General features: G+C 40.8%; 1 protein-coding gene across 2 annotated transcripts in view; it reads right to left on the reverse strand.

Annotated features, from left to right (window-relative positions):
- LOC126236397 (telomerase Cajal body protein 1) overlaps positions 1-23,642 on the reverse strand; it is a 117,185-nt gene that overhangs the window by 69,584 nt on the left and 23,959 nt on the right. For both annotated transcript variants that reach the window (XM_049945686.1, XM_049945685.1), the window contains exon 3: positions 2,477-2,563. In XM_049945686.1, the coding sequence (XP_049801643.1) occupies positions 2,477-2,563 (87 nt within the window). The remainder of the gene's footprint in view (positions 1-2,476; positions 2,564-23,642) is intronic.

Below are 23,642 nucleotides of genomic sequence, written 5' to 3' on the forward strand. Positions count from 1 at the left end.
TTTAGTGCTATTAGAGAAAGTTGTGATTTGAGCAAATTAATGTCTCATTCACTGTAACAAATCAGAGCACAAAACCTATTAGATTTTTTAATTTGTTCAGGCATGCATGAGAATTTCATTTTCATGTAGACTGTTGGTCAGTGTTTGATAAACGTGGAACCCATTATGGACAAAGCTTTTTCACAGTTAGGCAATAGCCTTGCCACAGTGGAGACACTGGTTCCCGTGAGATCACCGAAGTTAAGCGCTGTCAGGCGTGTCCGGCACTTGGATGGGTGACCATCCGGGCCACCATATGCTGTTGCCCTTTTTCGGGATCCACTCAGCCTCATGATGCCAATTGAGGAGCTACTCGACCGAATAGTAGCGGTTCCAGTCAAAGAAAACCATCATAACGACCGGGAGAGAGGTGTGCTGACCACACGCCCCTCCTATCCGCATCCCCAACTGAGGAATACATGGCGTTCGGATGGTCCCAATGCCCCCCCCTCCCCCCCCCCAGTTCAGATTCTGGGTACGCCCTTGTGTAGTAGTACTAAATTACAAATACAAGAATAGATTTTTTATCTGGGTTATTTTCTTTAATGAGAAGGATGGCATTCTTTTTTACACCAACAACTTTTAACGTTGGGAGGTTATAGGTACTGACTGCCATTCAAATATAGTTGTCCAAGTGTACCTCGGTCAATCTATTTCTGTACTTGTTTTTAAATTTCAAACTAGAAAAAGAAAGCTCACAGATATACTGAGCTGAACATTTCCTTCACTTAGAGAACAACCTGGACTAAAAGTGGAATTTTTCTTTAGGAACAAGAGGTCTAATATTTTCAGAGCTTTAAAAAAGTGAATTTTAAGATAAACTATTTTGAAAATCAATCAGTTCCAACTCCACTGCAGCACTGTCTTCTTGAAAATCAAAATGTTCCATGGCTAGCAGAGAACTCTTCAGCATCTGTCTCTATAAAGGCAAATTGATGCTTTTGATAATTTGGAAGTATTTGTTGAGTTCACTTCTTAAATCTGAAAGAATTTGCTGTAGAAAGGAGGTGTTGAAGAGACCTATTTTTCACGGGTTTCTTCCAAACACTCAATGTGTTGGAATTCATCTTGGATGAGAGTTTTTCCCCACAGTTCCACCTTTTTTGAGAATAAAGCAACATCTGAAACTTTCCCACCAATTTCTTTACCTCTACCTTCAAGCTACAAGTTAAGGATATATGACTTTTCAGGGATGTCTGTGAGAAAATCAAAATCCTGCTATCAAACCAGGTCCTCTAGTTCATGGAATGATTCGCCTCACTCTTTCAAAAATTTTACTGAGGCAAGCAGGACTTCCTTAAAAAATATAAACTCTTCCTCTATTAAAACACTGAACTTCCGTGTGAAGCAAAAATACTGTACTGGCAAACCAGTTTATCAGTCGGTGCTCTGAACAAAAATTTCTGAATTGCTTATGCTCTCAACTTTGTTCACTACTTTTATGACTGTTTTCATTGCACTGCATTGCACTTCAATATTTTCTACACAGTGACTGCTGGTGTTTTACACAATGGTAAGACAGAAATTTAAGAAAGCTGTGGTCTTTATGACACAAGGCTATGAATCCCTTCTTACTGCCTACCATTGCAAGAGCTCTATCAGCTGTTTTCCCAACCAACTTCTTTAGAGGAATATTTCCAGAGCTGATAAAATCATTAAATGCTAAAACATTTCCTGTCCTGTTACTGGTATAGTGTTGACCAGTTCCACTCTTCTTTCAAAACCAACAAAAGCAATTTTTGCAAAAACAGCCAACTGCATTGTATGAAATGTATCAGTCAGTTTGTCAAGCTGTAGAGGAAAATAACTGCCATGATCAAAGTCCTTTTTAAATTGTGAAGTAAGATGAGAACTAATAACCTCAAACATCCTCATTATTGTACTTACAGGAAGCTGTACAGAGTTAATAACAGACATTATCTCACTTTTATTTTTGAAATTATCTCTTAATAGATCTGTAGCTTCTAAAAATTCAGTTTCAATTAATTCACTTTCTTCATAAGTTTTCTTGCTTTATTGCTTGAACACACCATCATTTGAACAAACCTAGCTCAGCATCAATGCATAAATCAAACTATCCATGTTAGCAAATGTCTCATACACACAAAAAACATAACATGCACAACTTCAATTGTATACAATTAACTATGAGGCTGACGATGTAGTATTCTTGAGTAACAATGGCAGTTGCAGGAGTGAAAGAACGAGCTGTTGTCATGAGTGGGACATGAGCTCAGTGGAGCAGTCCACATTAGGCAATCTGAACATCACTGTGATCTAGTGAAAATGTCCCTGCTCACAACTGAAGTTTTGGTGATCACTGCCTTTGCCTCTTTTGCCAAATCAAGGAACCCCTGGTTCTGAAATCTACCAACTCCCTACTGCAATTTGGTACAAAGAATGCTTCAATTTAAAAAAAAAGAAAAATAATACTTACTGATTAAAACATCGATACGAGCACCTTAATTTACCAGTGAAGGCATCCCACATATGAACTGGATTGTCTTTACTTGTGCTCACCAGGCTGAAATCAGAGTACGTCATGCAAACACTTAAAATACAAGCATACACTGGAATATATATATGAAATAAGTAAAGATGTGATGGCAAAATATGGAGAACTGGTAACAACAGTATACATTTCTGTAAAAATGTAGACTTCAACTGTGGATAAGCAGCCCTTAAGTCTACAGATGTGTTCAAAAGATATCCAATATTATGATATTACCTTATTTTCTCAGCTTCCAAATTGTGCACTGTTGCTTTTCTTTATTTATTTCTTATTAGATGTGAAATAAAAATAATTATGCCTCTGAATGTGATACATGCTGCATATTCATATTATGTGGAAAATACTATGACAATTTTTGTAGAAAACATTTCGCATATTTAGCACTGAACGTGCAAGTCAGATGGCTAATTACATGTTTCTTGAACCGTGCAAAATTTTTATTGAAATGATATGTAGTCAATCATCTCACAGACATTGTGCATTTTTGTGTGTCCAGGATTATTCCAAAAGATCTAGGCAGTTTCAAGCGATCGTAAAAAATGTCTGTATTGAGTTAAGGTATTATATGCTTATATTTATAGAAACATCAACTTAAAACATTTGGTTATGTTTACAACTGCTCAATGTGTGAATCATTAGTTATATGGCACACGTCCAGTTTATAGTCCAATTCAGCCCACATTCAGCATGAAGTGCACACGACAATGGCAATCAAAGCAGCACTGATAGATCCTTGTAAGTCAGCAATGTTATCGGGGGTATGGGGACCTCTTTTTATTTTTTTTTTTAAATAGTGTCTTTCACATAAGCCCACAAGTGCAGTAGCTCAGTATCTGAGGACTCAAAAACATTGTTGGGAAACTACAATGTGCGACAGTCATGTTGACAAATGAAATTATCACTGTCCTCTCACAACTGCAGCATAAGACACAGCTAAAGCATGCCCCACTGAGTGTGTCCATTGATTGTCACCTGTGTAACAAAGAAGAAGTGTTGATACACTTTTTGCCCTGACAAAGTACAGAACACATTAAGTTTTGGGGATCTACAGACATGTTCTACAACATTATTGTAATTCTTTGCTCCCCAGATTCGTACATCATGCCAGTTTACAGCACCTTTCAGCTGAAAGGTAGCCTTAGCTGAAGATCAACCTGCGAGTGATATTGCCATCCATTAAGTGCTGCAGATCAATGCAAAACTGTTTCCGCAAACATTTGTCGCCATACGTAATGGCTTTTAGCAACGGAATCCAATACTGTTTCCTTTGAAGATGTTTTCTCAGCACTCTCCAAATAGGTGGTTGTGGAATTCCTAGCTCTCAGCTACCACAAGAAGCTGATTTTTTGTGGAATTGTGAAAAATTACTTCCCTGATCCATTCATCTGTTCCTCAGAAGTCAATGGCTGCCCACTGCTTTGGCTTCACAAACATCTTGTTTCCTTGAACTTCTGTACCTAACCATAAGGGGATTTTCTGGCAGGTGGAACAATGTTAAATGTGGCCCTGAATTTCCAACAAACTGTGCTTGCAGACCCACTCATGCATCATGCAAAAAACCTTCTCCACTGTTATGGCAGCCATGTTGCTGGCGATCACTCTCACAAAAAGAACTTCTTGAGTTGCTGTTTCCATACATATAATCATTTAATAGCTTACCTCAATACAACTATTTTTGTCAGTCAGTTTAAACTGTCTAGATCATTTTTATTAACCCTGTATAAAGGTACATATATACCACAAGCCATTGTACAGTGCGTGGTGGAGGATATACTGAACTGATATTATCAATTTTCTTTCCTATTTGATTTGCATTTTGAGTAAGGAAAAAATGACTGTAAATACTTTAATGTCTCTTAACTTATTCTCATGACCCTTACATGACATTTACATTGGTGGCAGCATAACTGACACAGTCTTCTTTGAATAAACATTCTCTAAATTTACCCAACAGGTTTTGCAAGAAATATATCATCTTTCTTCCAAGAATTCCCATCTAAGCTCCCTGACCACTTCTGTTAACACTTTTATATGGGCTACACAGCCCTGTTACAACCTTAGCAGTGTGTCTCCGAATTTGTTAGATGTCTGTTGTCAATACCTATTTGATAAGGACTCCAAACACTGAAACAATACTCCAAAATTTGTTTTGTCACACACTGCTTTTTACCAGAACACTTCTGACAATCTAAGTCTTTCATTCCACTTCCCTAATACTGATTTTGTATGATAGTTCCATTTCATATCACTAAGAAGTGATATGAAAGCATCCACAATGCTTATACAATGTGACATGTCCATGGTGTTCATCAATAATCTTATAATGAGATATTATGTGATTCTTTCTCTTTTTTTGTATGCATTACCTTGGCATTTATCAACATTTAAAGAGAGCTGTCTTTCACTGCACCAAGTGCAAATTTTGTCCAAGTCTTTCAGCAATTCTTTACGATCATCCAACAATTATAATTTCCTGTACACAACAGCATCATCATCAACCAATCTTATAGTGCTGTCGAACCTATCTCATAAATTATTTATGTATACTGAATACATTAGAGCACCTCTTATGTTTCGTTGGGCACATCCAATGTTACTTTCCAACCATAAGTCTATCAGGTGCTGGTGCCATTTTTGCTTTAAGCAGTGTTAATTGATTTTCAGCACCAGTGGTGCTAATATCAATATCTCTTATTTGTGATTTTGTGCAGCATCCAAACACTGACACAGAAGCATCCTCATTTATAACTACATTTTTAAATGTGGAATTTTAAATTTCTGCTGTATGTCTACATCCAGTGTCACCACCAGATGGATACACGAAAGAAAGATTGGAAGGTTTAGATTTGCTCATTGACATTATATATGACCTGAATGTTCTACGATTTTCTAATAAATGTTCTCCAGGACCCAACCATGTGTAAATTATTGTAGGCTTCATGCACAACCCTTCTTACAGATGCACAAGTTTGCTATCAGCATCCCTGCAGTCTCTATTGTATCAAGAGTGCAGTAGTCTGCTTTTGCAATATTCTATGAATAATGACATTAAAATAAGGCAGGCCATTGCAGTCTTATTACTTTACCTAGAACATATTTACCCAGTACACAGTTTATAACATTTTTCAGCTTTAAGCACAACTGTTCTTTGTTTGCCAGATCTGAACGAAATGTTCTTAGTTCATCCATTACATAAGTTGGTAATCATTCTCCAGCAGTTTGACCAAACACAAGTAGATTACTAAATAGCACAGTTTCATTACTCATGTTGCAAATGAAACACAACTTTAACAATAAAGTAAACATCTGGTATTAAATATATAATGTTTAAATAAGTATGCAACTGCAGAATATAAGTTGTCCAGAAGAAATGATATACAAACAAAAGAAAAAGCAAATCTGTAAATTTGGTGACAGGAATAACTACAATTTTATACTTGCAACAAATAATGCATATAAGACCTTCAAAAGAACAGTTTGAACTAAAGACAGGTGCACAAAACACAAGTAAAATATTCTGTAGTTTTTCATTTGTGATATTTGTCAGTGTAGGGGAACCTTGCATACCTATTCTCTAAAAGCTGTGGTGTAAAGATGGTAAAGCTTTCAAACAAGCAAGATGAGAAATGGAAAGGTAAACAACTTATAATAAAAAAAATTAAAGTTGAAACAAGGACAACATGCAAGAAAAACATAGGAGAAGGAAAACAAGCACTTCAACAAAATGGAACAGCCTAATTTGACAGGTCACTGGAGGAAAAAAGTTTAGTGTTGAAAAGATAACAGAAGAGGCAGCAAAGGGTAAACTAAACAGGCACATATACATCAGGGGCAAAGGCATAAGAACAGAAAAGTAGAGGTGAGTAGGGGTGTTAGAGAAAAAGCAGATATATCAGAGAAAACATCAACAAAAATGGGAATATAAATTGTTCAAAATGAGTATTGCACCATCAGCATATCTATGAATGTGTGTCAGATTAAACTGAAAGGAGTCAGGGACTGATTCAATAAACCTTATGAAACTTTAACATAAATAATGAGAGACTTACAATGAAATCAAAAAATTAAAATTGAGTTTGAAAGTGATCATCTGTGAAATCAAAATTTTCTTCTGGGTAGCATTCAATGCCACTTTGCTCCACCTCACGCATTTTAACATAGTCAGATAGTCCTTGACATGCTCTCAACAAGGTGGTCGGGATGTTACTGCACAATGCCATCCCACTCTTTGATGGTCAACCTCCTGTGGTCATTAACGTGTGAGGAAGTTTCCTTTGATTATACAATGTAAGACTAAACTGGTCCCAAATATGCTCAATCAGGTTGACGTCAATTGATAGCAATGACCATTCAATTTGGTCATCTCCTGCCTCCTGGAGGAAGGTTGCCATAAGCTGGTCTCAGTATGCTCTTGCTGTATCATCCTGAAATACAAACCCACTGCCAAAAAAGTTGAGTGTAGTATTAACCAGAAGGTTGGAGAATCCTGTCCCAATACTGTACAGCCCTCAGAATTACTCTTAGTAATAATTACAGGTGTCTGACATCATCAATAAATTATGCCACTACATAGGTGATTAAACTGTCTCCCTGCTGAACTGATGGGTTTTTATCCCCTAGATGTTCATTGATACCTGGCTGTCTCCATACCAGTCTGTGATGGTCATCAGACGTCAGACAACTTCTGCACTTGTCAATGAAGAGAAATCGATACCATTCATATAGTTTGTTCCCCTGCCCATTGTCTTCATGCACTATGGTGGCACTATGGTGCTGCGACATTTGTATTTTGTTTGAAATGGACATCTACAAGTCAAGTTGATTCTATGGAGATGATTGCAAGTGTCTGGGTTAACATTGCTCTCCCTGTTGCCGCCAAAAGGAAACGCACAGTTCTGCTGCATTTTTCTTGGGTTACCCACAAGCCAAATTCGTAGCTACAGACCATCAGCTATTGTTGCTGATCACAGACAGCCACTATGAGGCATATTTTCAATATTTTGTACTTCTCACTAGTGGCTGAATGTTCTAATGGCATTTTTGTTGTGTACACCAATTCAATGGCAGCTTCTCATGCTGAAACCCTCCATTTCTGCAAAGTAACAATGCGCACATGATCTCAGCTGAAGTGATACTGCAAGGCATGCTGACAGCCTGAACACTTTATACAAGCCACAGTGTCCCATTCATGACTTGACAATAGTGCATTCTACTCAATGACACTGAGAGTGTAGGTTTACCTTTATCGCCACTACACAAATAGGCTGCACATATAGGGATTTTCTGTGGTCAAAATAATATTAAGAATGAAGTTTCCAATCACAAAAACACAAATTACGTAAGTCACAACACTGAGAAATAAAGAGAGCTTAGGGAGAAGATAAATGAAGAATTAGGATTTTTTTTGAGTGTGTGTGGGGGGGGGGGTTGAGGGGGAGGGGTGTTTACATAAGTGTATCTTTACTTCTCACTCTGCCCTTATCTCTGCACTGCAGTTGGCACAGTGCTTACCAAAGTACCATTCCTGACCTACTTCTCAGGATGTCTTGTAAGTGCACCGTCTTTTCACCTTATTCAGTAATTGAATATTTAAGTGGTGTACTTGCACTAGTAATCTGAACTGAGGCACTGTTGTCAGAGTTGAGCTTTGCTGCCAGCACGGGCTGGAGTTATGCAACATGTGCCAGGGTCCATGCCTGTAGCAAGATGGTATGGTATTGTAATCTAAATCACGTTACATGGAACATCATAATGTTTCTGCTAATGTTACAAGTAATTTGACTGAAGTTGTTGTTGTTGTCGTACCCCCCCCCCCCCCCCCCCCCCCGGAGCAAGTATATGAAGCCGAACATGGATACCAGCCCACTATTCACCTAACTGGATGTGGGAAACTGCCCAAAAACCACATCCAGGCTGATCAGGTCACCTGCCTTCATCATAAATTTGGAAAGTGGATTTGATCCGGGGCAGGTTCACCTCCCTGAATCCTGAAAGAGGTGTGTTAAAGTGCTCAGCTGGCCCAGTATGTAAAGGATTTCTCAGAAATTATGCAAGTGTACTTCTGAGCTTGTGGGATGTTATCTGAAACTCATCTCTCAACCTACGTCATTCACACCTTTCAGGTACGGGTTTTGCAGCGTGGACTGTGGGTGATTGTAGCCTATGTACAACCAAAAGGTAAGCAACTGATGTAAACTGTACCATGTTCAGTGTGGACAGTAGCAAATATACAACTGCACCATGCACCTTTTATTTTGTTATGATCCATGTAGAGATAAAGACAACATGGTGGAATATTCCACAAAAACAACACCGATACACAATGACGGGCTCTCACGGCCTCCACTCTTCATCTACTCTTGTCCTTACTACAGGTAGGTCCCTCTAATCTTCGAGTCTGGCCTAGCATTTTAGCTTTCCTTGAGCAATTCCTCTCCTCTCCCCAAGGAAGGAACTATCTGTTCCAAAAGCTTGGAAGTGTTTGACCTGTAATTTTATATGTATCTGTCAGTAATAGTACATATTTTTCTTTGTGAAGTGACATACTGGCCAGCCAGTCTGTCTCATAATCTACTTAATCTTTTTTGAGCAGAGTGAACAAACATTCAGAAGTGTGTGAAAGGTAAAGATATGCAAGATGACGCAGAAAGAAGGTACCTTTTGAAACACCCAATAAAAATAGAAAAAAATCCATCAAAAAAATTTGTGCTGGCAGCAACTGAACCACAACAAACTGCCATTTAAGAGACAGTAATCCAAATAATCAGTGTTTGAAAATTACATCTTGTACTTGGCATCCTCCTTTGCACATGCTTTCTTCCCATCCGCTCTTGATGATCCTCACTGACCAGTGCAACATCTCAGCTCAGATAACACAAATTTGATCTTGAATTCTTTGTTTCAACTCATCCAGTGTCCCTGGCTGAGTCTCGTAGCCCCGCAACAACAAATCACTAACAGACAAATCCGATGATCTTGGGGGTCAGGAAATGTCACCGAATCTTGAGATGACATGGTTACCGAACAATTTTTGGACAGCTGCCACTGATTGCCTTGCATTGTGCAATGGCGAACCATCCTGCTGAAACCAGGTTTTGCGAAATTGAGGAATATTGTTCAATGCAGGTGCGACAAAAGATTTCAATATCTCAACATACTGGTCCAAAGTGACAGTCACTGTGATCTACTTTTCAGTTTTGAAAAAGTAATGTCCGATGACCCCTTGTGATGAAACTACACATCATACTGTCATCCTGCTGACAAGGAGAGGGTATTCATAAACTTCAGTAGGGTTCCCATCTGCCCAGCAACAGTAGTTCTGCTTACTCAAATGACTTACATAACCTGTGAGATGAAAATGATCCTCATCTGTCATCCACAGCTTGTTCAGAAATCAATTGGCCTTATTTACGTTTGTCATAATTTGATGACAGAATTCTATCTACAACTGGCAATCATTCTCCTCCAGTTGTTGCATGATCTGTAGTTTTCACATATGAAATTTTAAATCATAATGGAGAACATGGTGAACACACTCTCACGACACTCTGCCTGCAGCAACTTGCTCACAAACTGAATTCTGTGGGCTCCAAAAGACTGAAACACATACAGCTTCAACATTCTGTGAAGCACGAGCACTTCCTGGATGTCCCATCATTTTGTTATTTTAAAGCAGATCTAGACTCTTCAAAAATTTTATCCCAAGTTTTCATCATGTGTTTCAAGGGGACTCTACCATGAGCCCAAAGGCTGAGAACCCTCTCTGCACACTCTCAAACTATCATTGTTTTTGTAAAACATTTTTACACGGTACAAGGTGACTAATAATGAATGACAAATATCAAATGAAGGTACAGAAAGGAATTGTTACACTGCAAGTGGGAGACAGAGAACTTTGCACTGGTACACTGCACGCACAGGGATCGCTCTAGTGAAAACCACAGATTTAAGACACAATTTTACTCTGCCAGAAATACACTCCTGGAAATTGAAATAAGAACACCGTGAATTCATTGTCCCAGGAAGGGGAAACTTTATTGACACATTCCTGGGGTCAGATACATCACATGATCACACTGACAGAACCACAGGCACATAGACACAGGCAACAGAGCATGCACAATGTCGGCACTAGTACAGTGTATATCCACCTTTCGCAGCAATGCAGGCTGCTATTCTCCCATGGAGACGATCATAGAGATGCTGGATGTAGTCCTGTGGAACGGCTTGCCATGCCATTTCCACCTGGCGCCTCAGTTGGACCAGCGTTCGTGGTGGACGTGCAGACCGCGTGAGACGACGCTTCATCCAGTCCCAAACATGCTCAATGGGGGACAGATCCGGAGATCTTGCTGGCCAGGGTAGTTGACTTACACCTTCTAGAGCACGTTGGGTGGCACGGGATACATGCGGACGTGCATTGTCCTGTTGGAACAGCAAGTTCCCTTGCCGGTCTAGGAATGGTAGAACGATGGGTTCGATGACGGTTTGGATGTACCGTGCACTATTCAGTGTCCCCTCGACGATCACCAGTGGTGTACGGCCAGTGTAGGAGATCGCTCCCCACACCATGATGCCGGGTGTTGGCCCTGTGTGCCTCGGTCGTATGCAGTCCTGATTGTGGCGCTCACCTGCACGGCGCCAAACACGCATACGACCATCATTGGCACCAAGGCAGAAGCGACTCTCATCGCTGAAGACGACACGTCTCCATTCGTCCCTCCATTCACGCCTGTCGCGACACCACTGGAGGCGGGCTGCACGATGTTGGGGCGTGAGCGGAAGACGGCCTAACGGTGTGCGGGACCGTAGCCCAGCTTCATGGAGACGGTTGCGAATGGTCCTCGCCGATACCCCAGGAGCAACAGTGTCCCTAATTTGCTGGGAAGTGGCGGTGCGGTCCCCTACGGCACTGCGTAGGATCCTACGGTCTTGGCGTGCATCCGTGTGTCGCTGCGGTCCGGTCCCAGGTCGACGGGCACGTGCACCTTCCGCCGACCACTGGCGACAACATCGATGTACTGTGGAGGCCTCACGCCCCACGTGTTGAGCAATTCGGCGGTACGTCCACCCGGCCTCCCGCATGCCCACTATACGCCCTCGCTCAAAGTCCGTCAACTGCACATACGGTTCACGTCCACGCTGTCGCGGCATGCTACCAGTGTTAAAGACTGCGATGGAGCTCCCTATGCCACGGCAAACTGGCTGACACTGACGGCGGCGGTGCACAAATGCTGCGCAGCTAGCGCCATTCGACGGCCAACACCGCGGTTCCTGGTGTGTCCGCTGTGCCGTGCGTGTGATCATTGCTTGTACAGCCCTCTCGCAGTGTCCGGAGCAAGTATGGTGGGTCTGACACACCGGTGTCAATGTGTTCTTTTTTCCATTTCCAGGAGTGTATTTTAAGGAACTGTTACCTCCAAGGAAGTTAGACTCAACAGTAAGAAGGGCGTAAGTGAAAACATCTTAGTGCATAAAAGAAGTTACCAACTGTGTGAAGTTAAGCTTTTGACTTAAGGGGCTCCGGAACGCCCTATACTTGCAATCTTAAAATAACGCTTATAAATTACATCTTTCCTCACAAAGTATTTGAGGTAGGGAGTTGAACTTTTTACAGATTATTTATTGGAATATGGGCTACAACTTAACACAGGGATTTTACAAAATTTTAGTTCAGTTATTAAAGATGATTTTTTTCAATTTTAATGAAAATTCACAACATTTTTTTTAGCAATTTTTTATTTATATATTCAAAAATATACAGTTTTTGGAAAAAGGCTGTGTTAAATTATGCAGAAGGTACTGTGTAACATTTACTGAAAGTTTGAAACAAATATGTTTGGAAGATCCTTAGAAAACATGTAATTAGTATGAGAAAATAAAAGTTTTGGGAATCGAGCGACAAAGATTGGATTAACTTTTTAGTGCATTCCAGGTCCATAGGATGGATTATCTTCATCCTCTGCAAACTCCTCCTCCAGCTTCCTCTTGTTCCTCCTCCTGTTTACTCTTGCTTGTATTTCTAGACTCTTTACAGCCCTGTCTGCAGCCCGAAGGCGTTCCTTGTCTAAAGCAAGCATCGCTCGTACCATGTTAGAACCTATCTTCATTCCCATATTTCTAAATACCTTGCACCTTACAATGTTGCCATCATTGAAAGTCGCAACAGCATCATACACACCAAAGTGAAGTATTTCTATTCCAACAAATACAGTCTTGGGGATTCTCGACCATATAACACTATTTACACTTTCATTGGGGTTTTGAGTTTTTCCGTGAATACACTTTTTCAACAGTTCAGGTGCTGCTATGTCTCTGAAAATAGGTTTTATCACCTCCATTATTGCATGAGGCAGACTATGCTTATGAGTGTACATTTCACCAGTTAGCAATCCTTTGTTATATTTACACCAACTGTCTTCTTCTTTGGGACACAAACTATGTTGGGGATTTTCATCGGTTGAAGAAGTATGAAAAAAAAAGAGCCCAAACAGCCTTCTTCATTTCGTCGACACTTTGTGTATTTTGCCTAATAGCCATTCCATAATAGTTCTGTATTTTGTCAATTACACTGTCAGTTAACCTTCCCTTCCCATCCAACCCTTTACCATCACTGAGTTTTTGTTTTTTGTACGAAGCTTTCAGTCGCCGAAGTCTTGTTCCCATTCGCCTCTGTACGTGTCCAATACACTCAAATTTCTGCACTACAACATCATCACCATAGGGCTTCAGTCCTTGAACATGTTTGAAACTTTTAGAATCACCGTCACCAAGGTAATTAACATATCGCACTTTATCACACGCCTCAGAACGCTGGAATATACTGGCAACACCAGCCACTTCCATTCCTCCACTACTGCCACTATAGTTAGCTTTGCAATTATTTTCATGTGTACCTTTATACACTCCTGGAAATTGAAATAAGAACACCGTGAATTCATTGTCCCAGGAAGGGGAAACTTTATTGACACATTCCTGGGGTCAGATACATCACATGATCACACTGACAGAACCACAGGCACATAGACACAGGCACCAGAGCATGCACAATGTCGGCACTAGTACAGTGTATATCCACCTTTCGCAGCAATGCAGGCTGCTATTCTCCCATGGAGACGATCGTAGAGATGCTGGATGTAGTCCTGTGGAACGGCTTGCCATGCCATTTCCACCTGGCGCCTCAGTTGGACCAGCGTTCGTGCTGGACGTGCAGACCGCGTGAGACGACGCTTCATCCAGTCCCAAACATGCTCAATGGGGGACAGATCCGGAGATCTTGCTGGCCAGGGTAGTTGACTTACACCTTCTAGAGCACATTGGGTGGCACGGGATACATGCGGACGTGCATTGTCCTGTTGGAACAGCAAGATCCCTTGCCGGTCTAGGAATGGTAGAACGATGGGTTCGATGACGGTTTGGATGTACCGTGCACTATTCAGTGTCCCCTCGACGATCACCAGTGGTGTACGGCCAGTGTAGGAGATCGCTCCCCACACCATGATGCCGGGTGTTGGCCCTGTGTGCCTCAGTCGTATGCAGTCCTGATTGTGGCGCTCACCTGCACGGCGCCAAACACGCATACGACCATCATTGGCACCAAGGCAGAAGCGACTCTCATCGCTGAAGACGACACGTCTCCATTCGTCCCTCCATTCACGCCTGTCGCGACACCACTGGGGGCGGGCTGCACGATGTTGGGGCGTGAGCGGAAGACGGCCTAACGGTGTGCGGGACCGTAGCCCAGCTTCATGGAGACGGTTGCGAATCGTCCTCGCCGATACCCCAGGAGCAACAGTGTCCCTAATTTGCTGGGAAGTGGCAGTGCGGTCCCCTACGGCACTGCGTAGGATCCTACGGTCTTGGCGTGCATCCGTGCGTCGCTGCGGTCCGGTCCCAGGTCGACGGGCACGTGCACCTTCCGCCGACCACTGGTGACAACATCGATGTACTGTGGAGACCTCACGCCCCACGTGTTGAGCAATTCGGCGGTACGTCCACCCGGCTTCCCGCATGCCCACTATACGCCCTCGCTCAAAGTCCGTCAACTGCACATACGGTTCACGTCCACGCTGTCGCGGCATGCTACCAGTGTTAAAGACTGCGATGGAGCTCCGTATGCCACGGCAAACTGGCTGACACTGACGGCGGCGGTGCACAAATGCTGCGCAGCTAGCGCCATTCGACGGCCAACACCGCGGGTCCTGGTGTGTCCGCTGTGCCGTGCGTGTGATCATTGCTTGTACAGCCCTCTCGCAGTGTCCGGAGCAAGTATGGTGGGTCTGACACACCGGTGTCAATGTGTTCTTTTTTCCATTTCCAGGAGTGTATTTTTGTGGACATCTACAATACTTTTGATATTACTGCTACATCTAAAACTTTCTCTGTATACATACTGGTGGCAGATACTACACCATGAAGAGATGTGTGTCCCCGTTTATGCCAGGTACCATCGAACGCTGCAGTCAAATCTCTGTTACCATTATTTTCCATTACTGCCTCTTCCACAGCGTTCTTCATAGATTCTATACAGACATCTTCTACTTTAGACCCTATTAATTTATTATAGGTCGTAAACTTGGTTGGGGGATTTGGAAGATTCATGATGCCACAGAAAATTGCACCTGCAGTAGCACCCTTACCAACTGAACGCAAGGAATAAACAAATCTAATGTTGTGTTCGTAGATTTTGCTACCATTTTCTTCAGTTGCAGTTACTGCAACACTGTTCCAAAAGGTGGTCATGTATGAACACTTATCACATTTCAGTGGTATTTCACTAGCAAGTCCTATGTGCTTTATTATGGAGAGTTCCAGACCAACTTCACTACAATGAATACATCTTACACAGTTTGAAAAAATTCCTTTGAGAACTGACATATCAAATATTTCATTCACATACGATTCGCCCATAAAACATTCATAGTTTTCACTCATTGAACCAAGCTTCTTCTGTGAAGTATTTTCTTTCCCACTTTGACTGCTATGGGCAGGTGTACTTGAGAGGTTAGGTTCACTCACTTGGTTATCGTCTTTATTGTTTACAGTAATAACACATACCTTTGGCTTTCCAACATTTCTCCTTTTCTTAAAAGCCTTCAGAGGATTTCTAATAACTTTACTTTTACTCATTATTATACTTCAACAAAACAGAGACTCAAGAAACAGAATTAATTACGAATATTTTCGAGATAACGACAGAGTAAATAAACATGAAACAATCGACAATCACACCAGCGATATATATTGAACCATCACAGGTTAGCCACAACACATACTTTATCTCACATCACTAAAATGTACCTGATGAACACGGACGTTAATAATAACACCATTTGACAGCAGTTTAACAGCGCCACAGTGGGTCACGCCCATGTAGAACACATTTCAAAAAAAATTTAAAAATAGTTGTAGTCTTCGGAATTGAATAAATTATATATCTATTAAAAGGTAATAGTCTGCAGATTCAGAAAACGCAAAAAAGTAAAAATTGAACTTTTCATGATTTTGAGCCTTTCCGGAGCCCCTTAAGTTTTTATGCAGAGAAAAAGCACATTTTCACCGTGTCATATACTAGAAAAACTCATGTAACTCCTTTCTTAATCTGTGTTTTTATGTCCTTAAGACAAGAGAGCATAACCATTTTACCAACGTTGTAGTATGCTAGAAAAAGTGAAACACAAAAAATTTGCATCCCTAAGAGATGAGTGGTTACTGTGAAAAGTTAAAAGTGTTTAGGACTATCATGAAACAGACTCAGTGAGACATCTCAACAATTTCTGAAGCATATATTATCACTTCTCAATGAGCAACCTCCCTGCAGAAACATTTGGGAAAGTGCTATACTTGCTACAGTATTTCTTCAAAATGAATCACAAACATGTTCACTGAGCAAGATGGCACAGTGATAATGGCCCTAACTCTCATTTGTTAGGATCAAGTTAATCCAGACTTAGAGTCCTTGTGGTTTCACTAAATCACTCAAGGTAAATGTCAAAATGGTTCTTATCAAGTGGACACAGCCAATTTCAATCCCCATCCTTGAGCAATGCAAGCTTGTGCTGCACCACTAATGGCTTAGATGTAGATGGAGAACTAAATTCTGTTTTTTGCTTCCATCTCCAAACACGTTCAATAAGACACGTATTGAAGGAGCATGCTGCACATACAAATCAAGTTATACAATCAATCCGTCAATAACTGAACTCAACAGGAACAATTATTGTTTTCCATAAACAATTATGAATCCTATAGATAGATGCTGTACTCATATGTTTCCAAGCTGACAAAGAACACTTTCAGGTGACATAGACGTCTGCACTCCCACCAATGCTGGCTCCTGCTCATACCTTGCCTCTAAAACCATGATAATGGAATGTTTCAAATGCATATATATAGTTATTTTGCATTTAAAATTCTCTCCAGGTGCCAGGTTTTGCATGTCAAGCTTGACACATTTGGGAACAAAACTGGTTCTTTCAGTTTATTCCATTGCAAAGATCCTCCATATACAGACAATGAGTACTGTAGTGTTGTGTTCTTAGTGTGATGCATGCCATATGCATGAAAACACTGCAGACACACTTTGGTTAATATTCTTCATTCTGTTGTTATTTGCAAGTTTCCCTGTAGCTGAGTCATTCTGTCATGGGCTGCGAGCAAGTGTTAATAATGGTTTCTGGTTGTAATTACTCACAATTTATACCCTAATCATCTTTTAAAATGTCTAATTGTTTGGAAGCAAGTCCACAAACTGTTATGCCATGTTGAACTGAAATGTTTTCTACCTCATCAACAACTTACCAAACCACAGGTTCCAGTACACCACATGGCCAAGACACTGCACTAACTTTCCTCAATACACTGAAGAGCCAAAGAAACTGGTACGTGGCATGGACTCTACTTATGTCTGAATTAATGCTGGAGGGAACTGACACCTTGAATCCTTCAGGGCTGTCCATAAATCTGTAAGAGTAAGAGGGGATGGAGATCTATTCTGAACAGCATGTTGCAAGGCATCCCAGATATGATCAATGATGTTCATGTCCAGGGAGTTTGGTGGCCAGCAGAAGTCTTTAAACTCAGAAGAGTGTTCCTGGAACCACTCTGTAGCAATTCTGGACATGTTGGGTGTCGCATTGTCCTGCTGGAATTGCCAAAGTCTGCTGGAAAGCACAATGGACATGAATGGATGCAGGTAACCAGATAGGTAATCACCTATCAGAATCGTATCTAGACGGATCAGGGGTCCCACATCACTCCAACTGCATGGCCCCACACCATTACAGAGCCTCCACCAGCTTGAACAGTCCCCTGCTGATATGCAGGGTCCACAGATTCATGAGATTGTCTCCGTACCTGTACACATCTATCCACTCAATATAATTTGAAACGAGACTCGTCTGACCAGGCAACATGTTTCCAGTCATCAACAGTCCAATGTCGGGGTTGACAGACACAGGCGAGGCCTAAGGCTTTGTGTTGTGCAGTCATCGTGGGTACACGAGTGGGCCTTTGGCTCCAAAAGCCCAAATCGATGATGTTTCATTGAATGGTTCGCACAATGAAATCTGCAGCAATCTACATCTACATCGATACTCTGCAAATCACATTTAAGTGCCTGGCAGAGGGTTCATTGAACCACCTTCACAATTCTCTATTATTCCAATCTGGTATAGTGCGGGGAAAGAATGAACACCTATATCTTTCCGTACGAGCTCTGATTTCCCTTATTTTGTCGTGGTGATCATTCCTCCCTATGTGGATCGGTGTCAACAAAATATTTTCGCATTTGGAGGAGAAAGTTGGTGATTGAAATTTCGTGAGAAGATTCTGTCGCAATGAAAAAAAGCCTTTCTTTTCATGATTTCCAGCCCAAATCCTGCATCATTTCTGTGACACTCTCTCCCACAAATACAAAACGTGCTGCCTTTCTCTGAACTTTTTCGATGTAGTCCGTCAGTCCTATCTGGTAAGGATCCCACACTGTGCAGCAGTATTCTAAAAGAGGACGGACAAGCATAGTGTCGGCAGTCTCCTTAGTAGGTCTGTTACATTTTCTAAGTGTCCTGCCAATAAAACGCAGCCTTTGGTTAGCCTTCCCCACAACATTTTCTGTGTGTTCTTTCCAATTTAAGTTGTTCGTAATTGTAATACCTAGGTATTTAGTTGAATTTACTGCTTTTAGATTAGACTGATTTATCGTGTAAACAAAGTTTAACGAGTTCATTTTAGCACTCATGTGGATGACCTCACACTTTTCGTTATTTAGGGTCAAATGACACTTTTCGCACCATTCAGATATTTTTTAAAAATCGTTTTGCAGTTTGTTTTGACCTTCTGATGACTTTATTAGTCGATAAACGACAGCGTTATCTGCAAACAACTGAAGACGGCTGCTCAGATTGTCTCCCAAATCATTTGTACAGATAAGGAACAGCAAAGGGCCTATAACACTACCTTGGGGAACACCTGAAATCACTTCTGTTTTACTCGATGACTTTCCATCAGTTACTATGAACTGAGACCTCTCTGACAGGAAATCGCAAATCCAGCCACATAACTGAGATGATATTCCATAAGCACGCAATTTCACTACGAGCCGCTTGTGTGGTACAATGTCAAAAGCCTTCTGAAAATCCAGGGATACGGAATCGATCTAAAATCCCTTGTCAATAGCACTTCATGTGAATAAAGAGCTAGTTGTGTTTCACAGGAACGATGTTTTCTACACCCATGTTGACTGTGTGCCAATAGACCGCTTCCTTCGAGGTAATTCATAATGTTCGAACACAATGTATGTTATAAAATCCTGCTGCATATTGACGTTAACGATATGGGCCTGTAATTTAGTGGATTACTCCTACTACCTTTCTTGAATATTGGTGTGACCTGTGCAACTTTCCAGTCTTAAAGTACGGATCTTTCATCGAGCGAACAATTGTATGTGATTGTTAAGTATGGAGTTAATGCATCAGCACACTCGGAAAGGAATCTAATTGGTATACAGTCTGGACCAGGAGACTTGCTTTTATTCAGTGATTTGAGTTGTTTCACTACTCTAAGGATATTTACTTCTACGCTACTTATGTTGGCAGCTGTTCTCGATTCGAATTCCGGAATATTTAGCAATGTGCAGGAGAGTGCACTTATGTCACGATGAACAATTCTCTTCAGTCGTGGTTGGTCCCATTCTTGCATGGTCGTTTTCCGGCCGCAGTGATGTCAGAGATTTCAAGGTTTACCTGATTCTTGATATTCACGATAAACCCATGAAATGGTCGTACGGGGAAAATCCCCACTTCATTGCTACCTCGGAGATGTTATGTTCCATCATTTGTGCACCAACTATAACACCACATTCAAACTCACTTAAATCTTGATAACATGCCATTGTAGCAGCAGTAACTGATCTAACAACTGTGCCAGAATCTTGTTATCTTATATAGGCATTGCTGACCACAGTGCCGTATTCTGCCTGTTTACACATCTCTGTATTTGAATACACGCCCCTATACCAGTTTCTTTGGCACTTCAGTGTACATAGTTAATTATTTAGATGTATTGTGTATCATAGCTATGACGTCACAGTATAATGTGGAACCAGTCATTTTACAATTACTTATACTATCATCATATATTATTACCTCTTGGAGCTGCAAGGTTTGAGCAAATGCATTAAAGAATGCATAACCTACCACAATACATGTAGGACAGATGTAGAGTGGGATGTCTCAATGCAGAGAAATAACGGGTGTGTGAAGTAAGTGGGAATGGCAATAGCAGAACCATTAGAAGTTGCAGATCTCGATATACAAGCACATCAGACACATGAATATGGGAGTTTTGGAGGCCCCTGTCAAACTATTCATCACAAGATTAATATAGTGAGGGGGGGGGGGGGGGGGGAGGCCGTTAACATTAGTTTGTGCAGTCTTGTCTAGAATTATGGTGAGTATAACTTTCTCGAATATTTTATGACAGTTTGGTTTCCCAAGGACATGCCTTATTAAAATAATCTCTCACTTACGTAAATAATAACACCACGTACATTTGGCTACGAACGTTCACACTGGCAAGAACTTCTTATCTTTTTCCATCAAAACTGACCTTTCATCACCATATTAAAGTGTATTCAGATACTGCAGATGGGACGGAAATTGAAAAACAAGGTGATGAAGACATGATATACTGATGGAAGATTAATGACGATACGACTGCAGGGTAGTTTGAAAAACATGGTATTAATACACTTATACATGCCAACGAGACAGCACAGAGAATGTGGAAGAATATTAAGACAAGATTCAAGAAGTTATCACGAAGGAAATTATTAATGTCTGGATAATCACTATGGGGAACTGGTATGTAATTGTGGATGAAGGAAGAGATGAAGATACAGTAGGGAAATTTGGAGTAGGGATAAGAAATGAGAGAGGGGAATGGCTAACTACAGTGTATTTTGCACAGAAACCTCACTAGAGGTGGGTAACTTCTTATCTGAAAATCACAAAAGAAGACTTTTGTCATTCATGGATCTCAAATTTGAATAGAGAAATATGTTAGTTAGACTACATCCTGACACAGAGAAGAATGTCAAGTCAAATACCTTTCAGCTATCTACATTTCCAAATTATTATTTTATTGGGCTATCAATTTCAGCCATATATCCTGACATCTTCAGGCCCCCTGACCAACATTTAGTAAGATTCCCACCTTTGGTCCAGTCAAAATAGGGGCCAGCATTCAAAGAATGTTATCTGTACATTTCTACTTTAGACAACGACTACTTCAAACATCGCCTGCCGACTCTTGCGAAGCGATGCTTGAAGTGATTGTTGTCTCAATTAGAAATCTACGAATCCAGTGTTTGAATGCTGGCCCCTATTTTAATTGAACCAAAGGTGGGAATCTTTCTACACATCAGTCATTGGGCCTGAAGATGGTATAACATATTACTGAAACTGGTAGCCCAATAAAACAACAATTTGGAAATTTAGACAGCTGAAATGAGTTTGATTTGACATTCTGTATTGAACACCCAAAGCCCTGCAACCATTTGTGAAAAGATGGGCATATAGAGACTTGACACACAGAAGTTTTAAGAACTATCTGAAAATACCAAAGCTTACCCAGATTACAACCTCATAGTGAGAGATACAAGTGAAGTTGAAGAAAGTATGGAGAGGTAAAGTTAAGAAAGATTAAACTTGGAGACACTCAAGGAGGTAGGTATGGCTCCACAGTTAGAGGAAAGGTTATTGGAAAAATGGGAAAGTGGTAGGGTGGAAGAATATGTAACTGACAAATTGATAAAAATGAGGTAAGGACTCATGGACTTTGTCAAAGAAGTATTAGGAATTAGTGTGTCCAAGAGTATCAGGAAAGAATGGATAATGGAAAACATGTTGAAAAAGATAGAAGAAAGCAGAAAGTGGAAAAATGTCAAAAATGAAGATGGTAAAAAGGGCTACGGGAAACTGAATAATGAAGTAAGAAGAGAACATGGTGAAGCAAGAGAAAGATGGAAGAAAGAAAAATGTGAGGAAATACATAAAATGGAAGGAAGGAGGGAGGGAGGGGAGGGGGAGGGGGGACGGGGGAGGGAGAGAGTGAGAGAGAGTGTGAAAGAGAGAGAGAGAGAGAGAGAGAGAGAGAGAAGAGGGGGGAGGGAGTCCAAAAGCATGTACAGATTGGCTAGTGTGATATTTTTTGAAGTTAAAAGAAGGAAGATTAATATGGTAATAGAGAGAGCGGATGGCAAAGCCAAAGAACCAAAGGAGGTTTTGGGCAGATGGCAGGAATATATAGCATGTCTGTATATCAAATGAAATCAAGGTTGACAAGGAGGAATATGTGCCAGAAGACAGAAAGAGTACAGCACCTTGGAAGCAGAAGTACAAAAGGCACTGAAGGAGATGAAGAATTGTAAGGCATGTGGAACTGAAAAATTACCAGAAGAAGTGTTGAAGAGTTTGGGAAACAGGAGAGGTATAGGGCAAAGGGGAATGACCTGACAACTTTCTTACAGTGGTAATGATGCCAACAGAGAAAAGAGAAATACCAAAATATGTGAAGATCATTGTACTATCAGCCCAGTTTCTCATACAGCTAAAGTATTGTTGATAGTGCTGAATAGAAGGCTGTATGGCAAGTTAGGCATATGGATTGGGGAGAAACAGTTTGCATTTAGAGGAAGAAACATAGGGAAGAAATATATTTAGAAAGATAGAGAAATTTAAGCTTTTTTTTATTATTATTTTGGAAATCTTCCTACAGAGCTCAGCGGAACAAGCTGGTGGATATTTTGAAAAGGAGAGGTGTAAACAGAAAGGTGAAATGACTGGTACAGAATCTATATTTACAACAAAAAGTAAGCATAATGATTGGAAATTAAATGCTAGAAGAAAGCAGCACCAGAAAGGACATTAGACAAGGTTGTTGCCTCTCCCTTTTGTTGTTCATCTTATACCTGGGAGAAATTATTATGAAGTGCTTAGATGGAAAAAGAGAACTTATTTGTGGAAGCAAAATAGAATGTATAAGATTTGCTGACGACATGGTATTAGAGGCAGGAAGTGAATGAACTGTAAATAAAATGCTGAAATATCTTAATAAAGCTTGTTTGGGGTATTGGATGAGAATCAATACAGCAAAAACAAAGAGTATGGTGATCAGCAAAGAAAGGAGACTGGCAAATATTAAGATAGCAAAACTTATTATTAGTATGAGCATTTAAATATCTTGATCACTAAAACTTGAAATATCATCAGGAGGTGAAAACTATAGCAAAGAAGGCATTCAAGAGAAAGAGGAGATTAATATGTGGCAAACTGGATACAAGTCTCCAGGAAAGGCTTGGCAATTGTTTTGTTTGGAGTTTGGACATGGGACAGGAACAAGGACAGTGAGATGAGAGGATGAAAAAGGTTACAAGTATTTGAGGCATATATGTGGAGTAGAATGGAGAGAATAAGCTAGGGCGAGTAACAAAAGAGTGTTGGAAAGGGTTGGTAAAAGGAGAAGACTGCTCCAAGTTATAAATGAGTGCTTGTTAACAGGTGCTTTGGAACAACTAGTCTGTGGGAGGAGTTGA

Source organism: Schistocerca nitens, chromosome 2 (assembly GCF_023898315.1).
Source record: "Schistocerca nitens isolate TAMUIC-IGC-003100 chromosome 2, iqSchNite1.1, whole genome shotgun sequence".
Lineage (NCBI taxonomy): Eukaryota > Metazoa > Arthropoda > Insecta > Orthoptera > Acrididae > Schistocerca > Schistocerca nitens.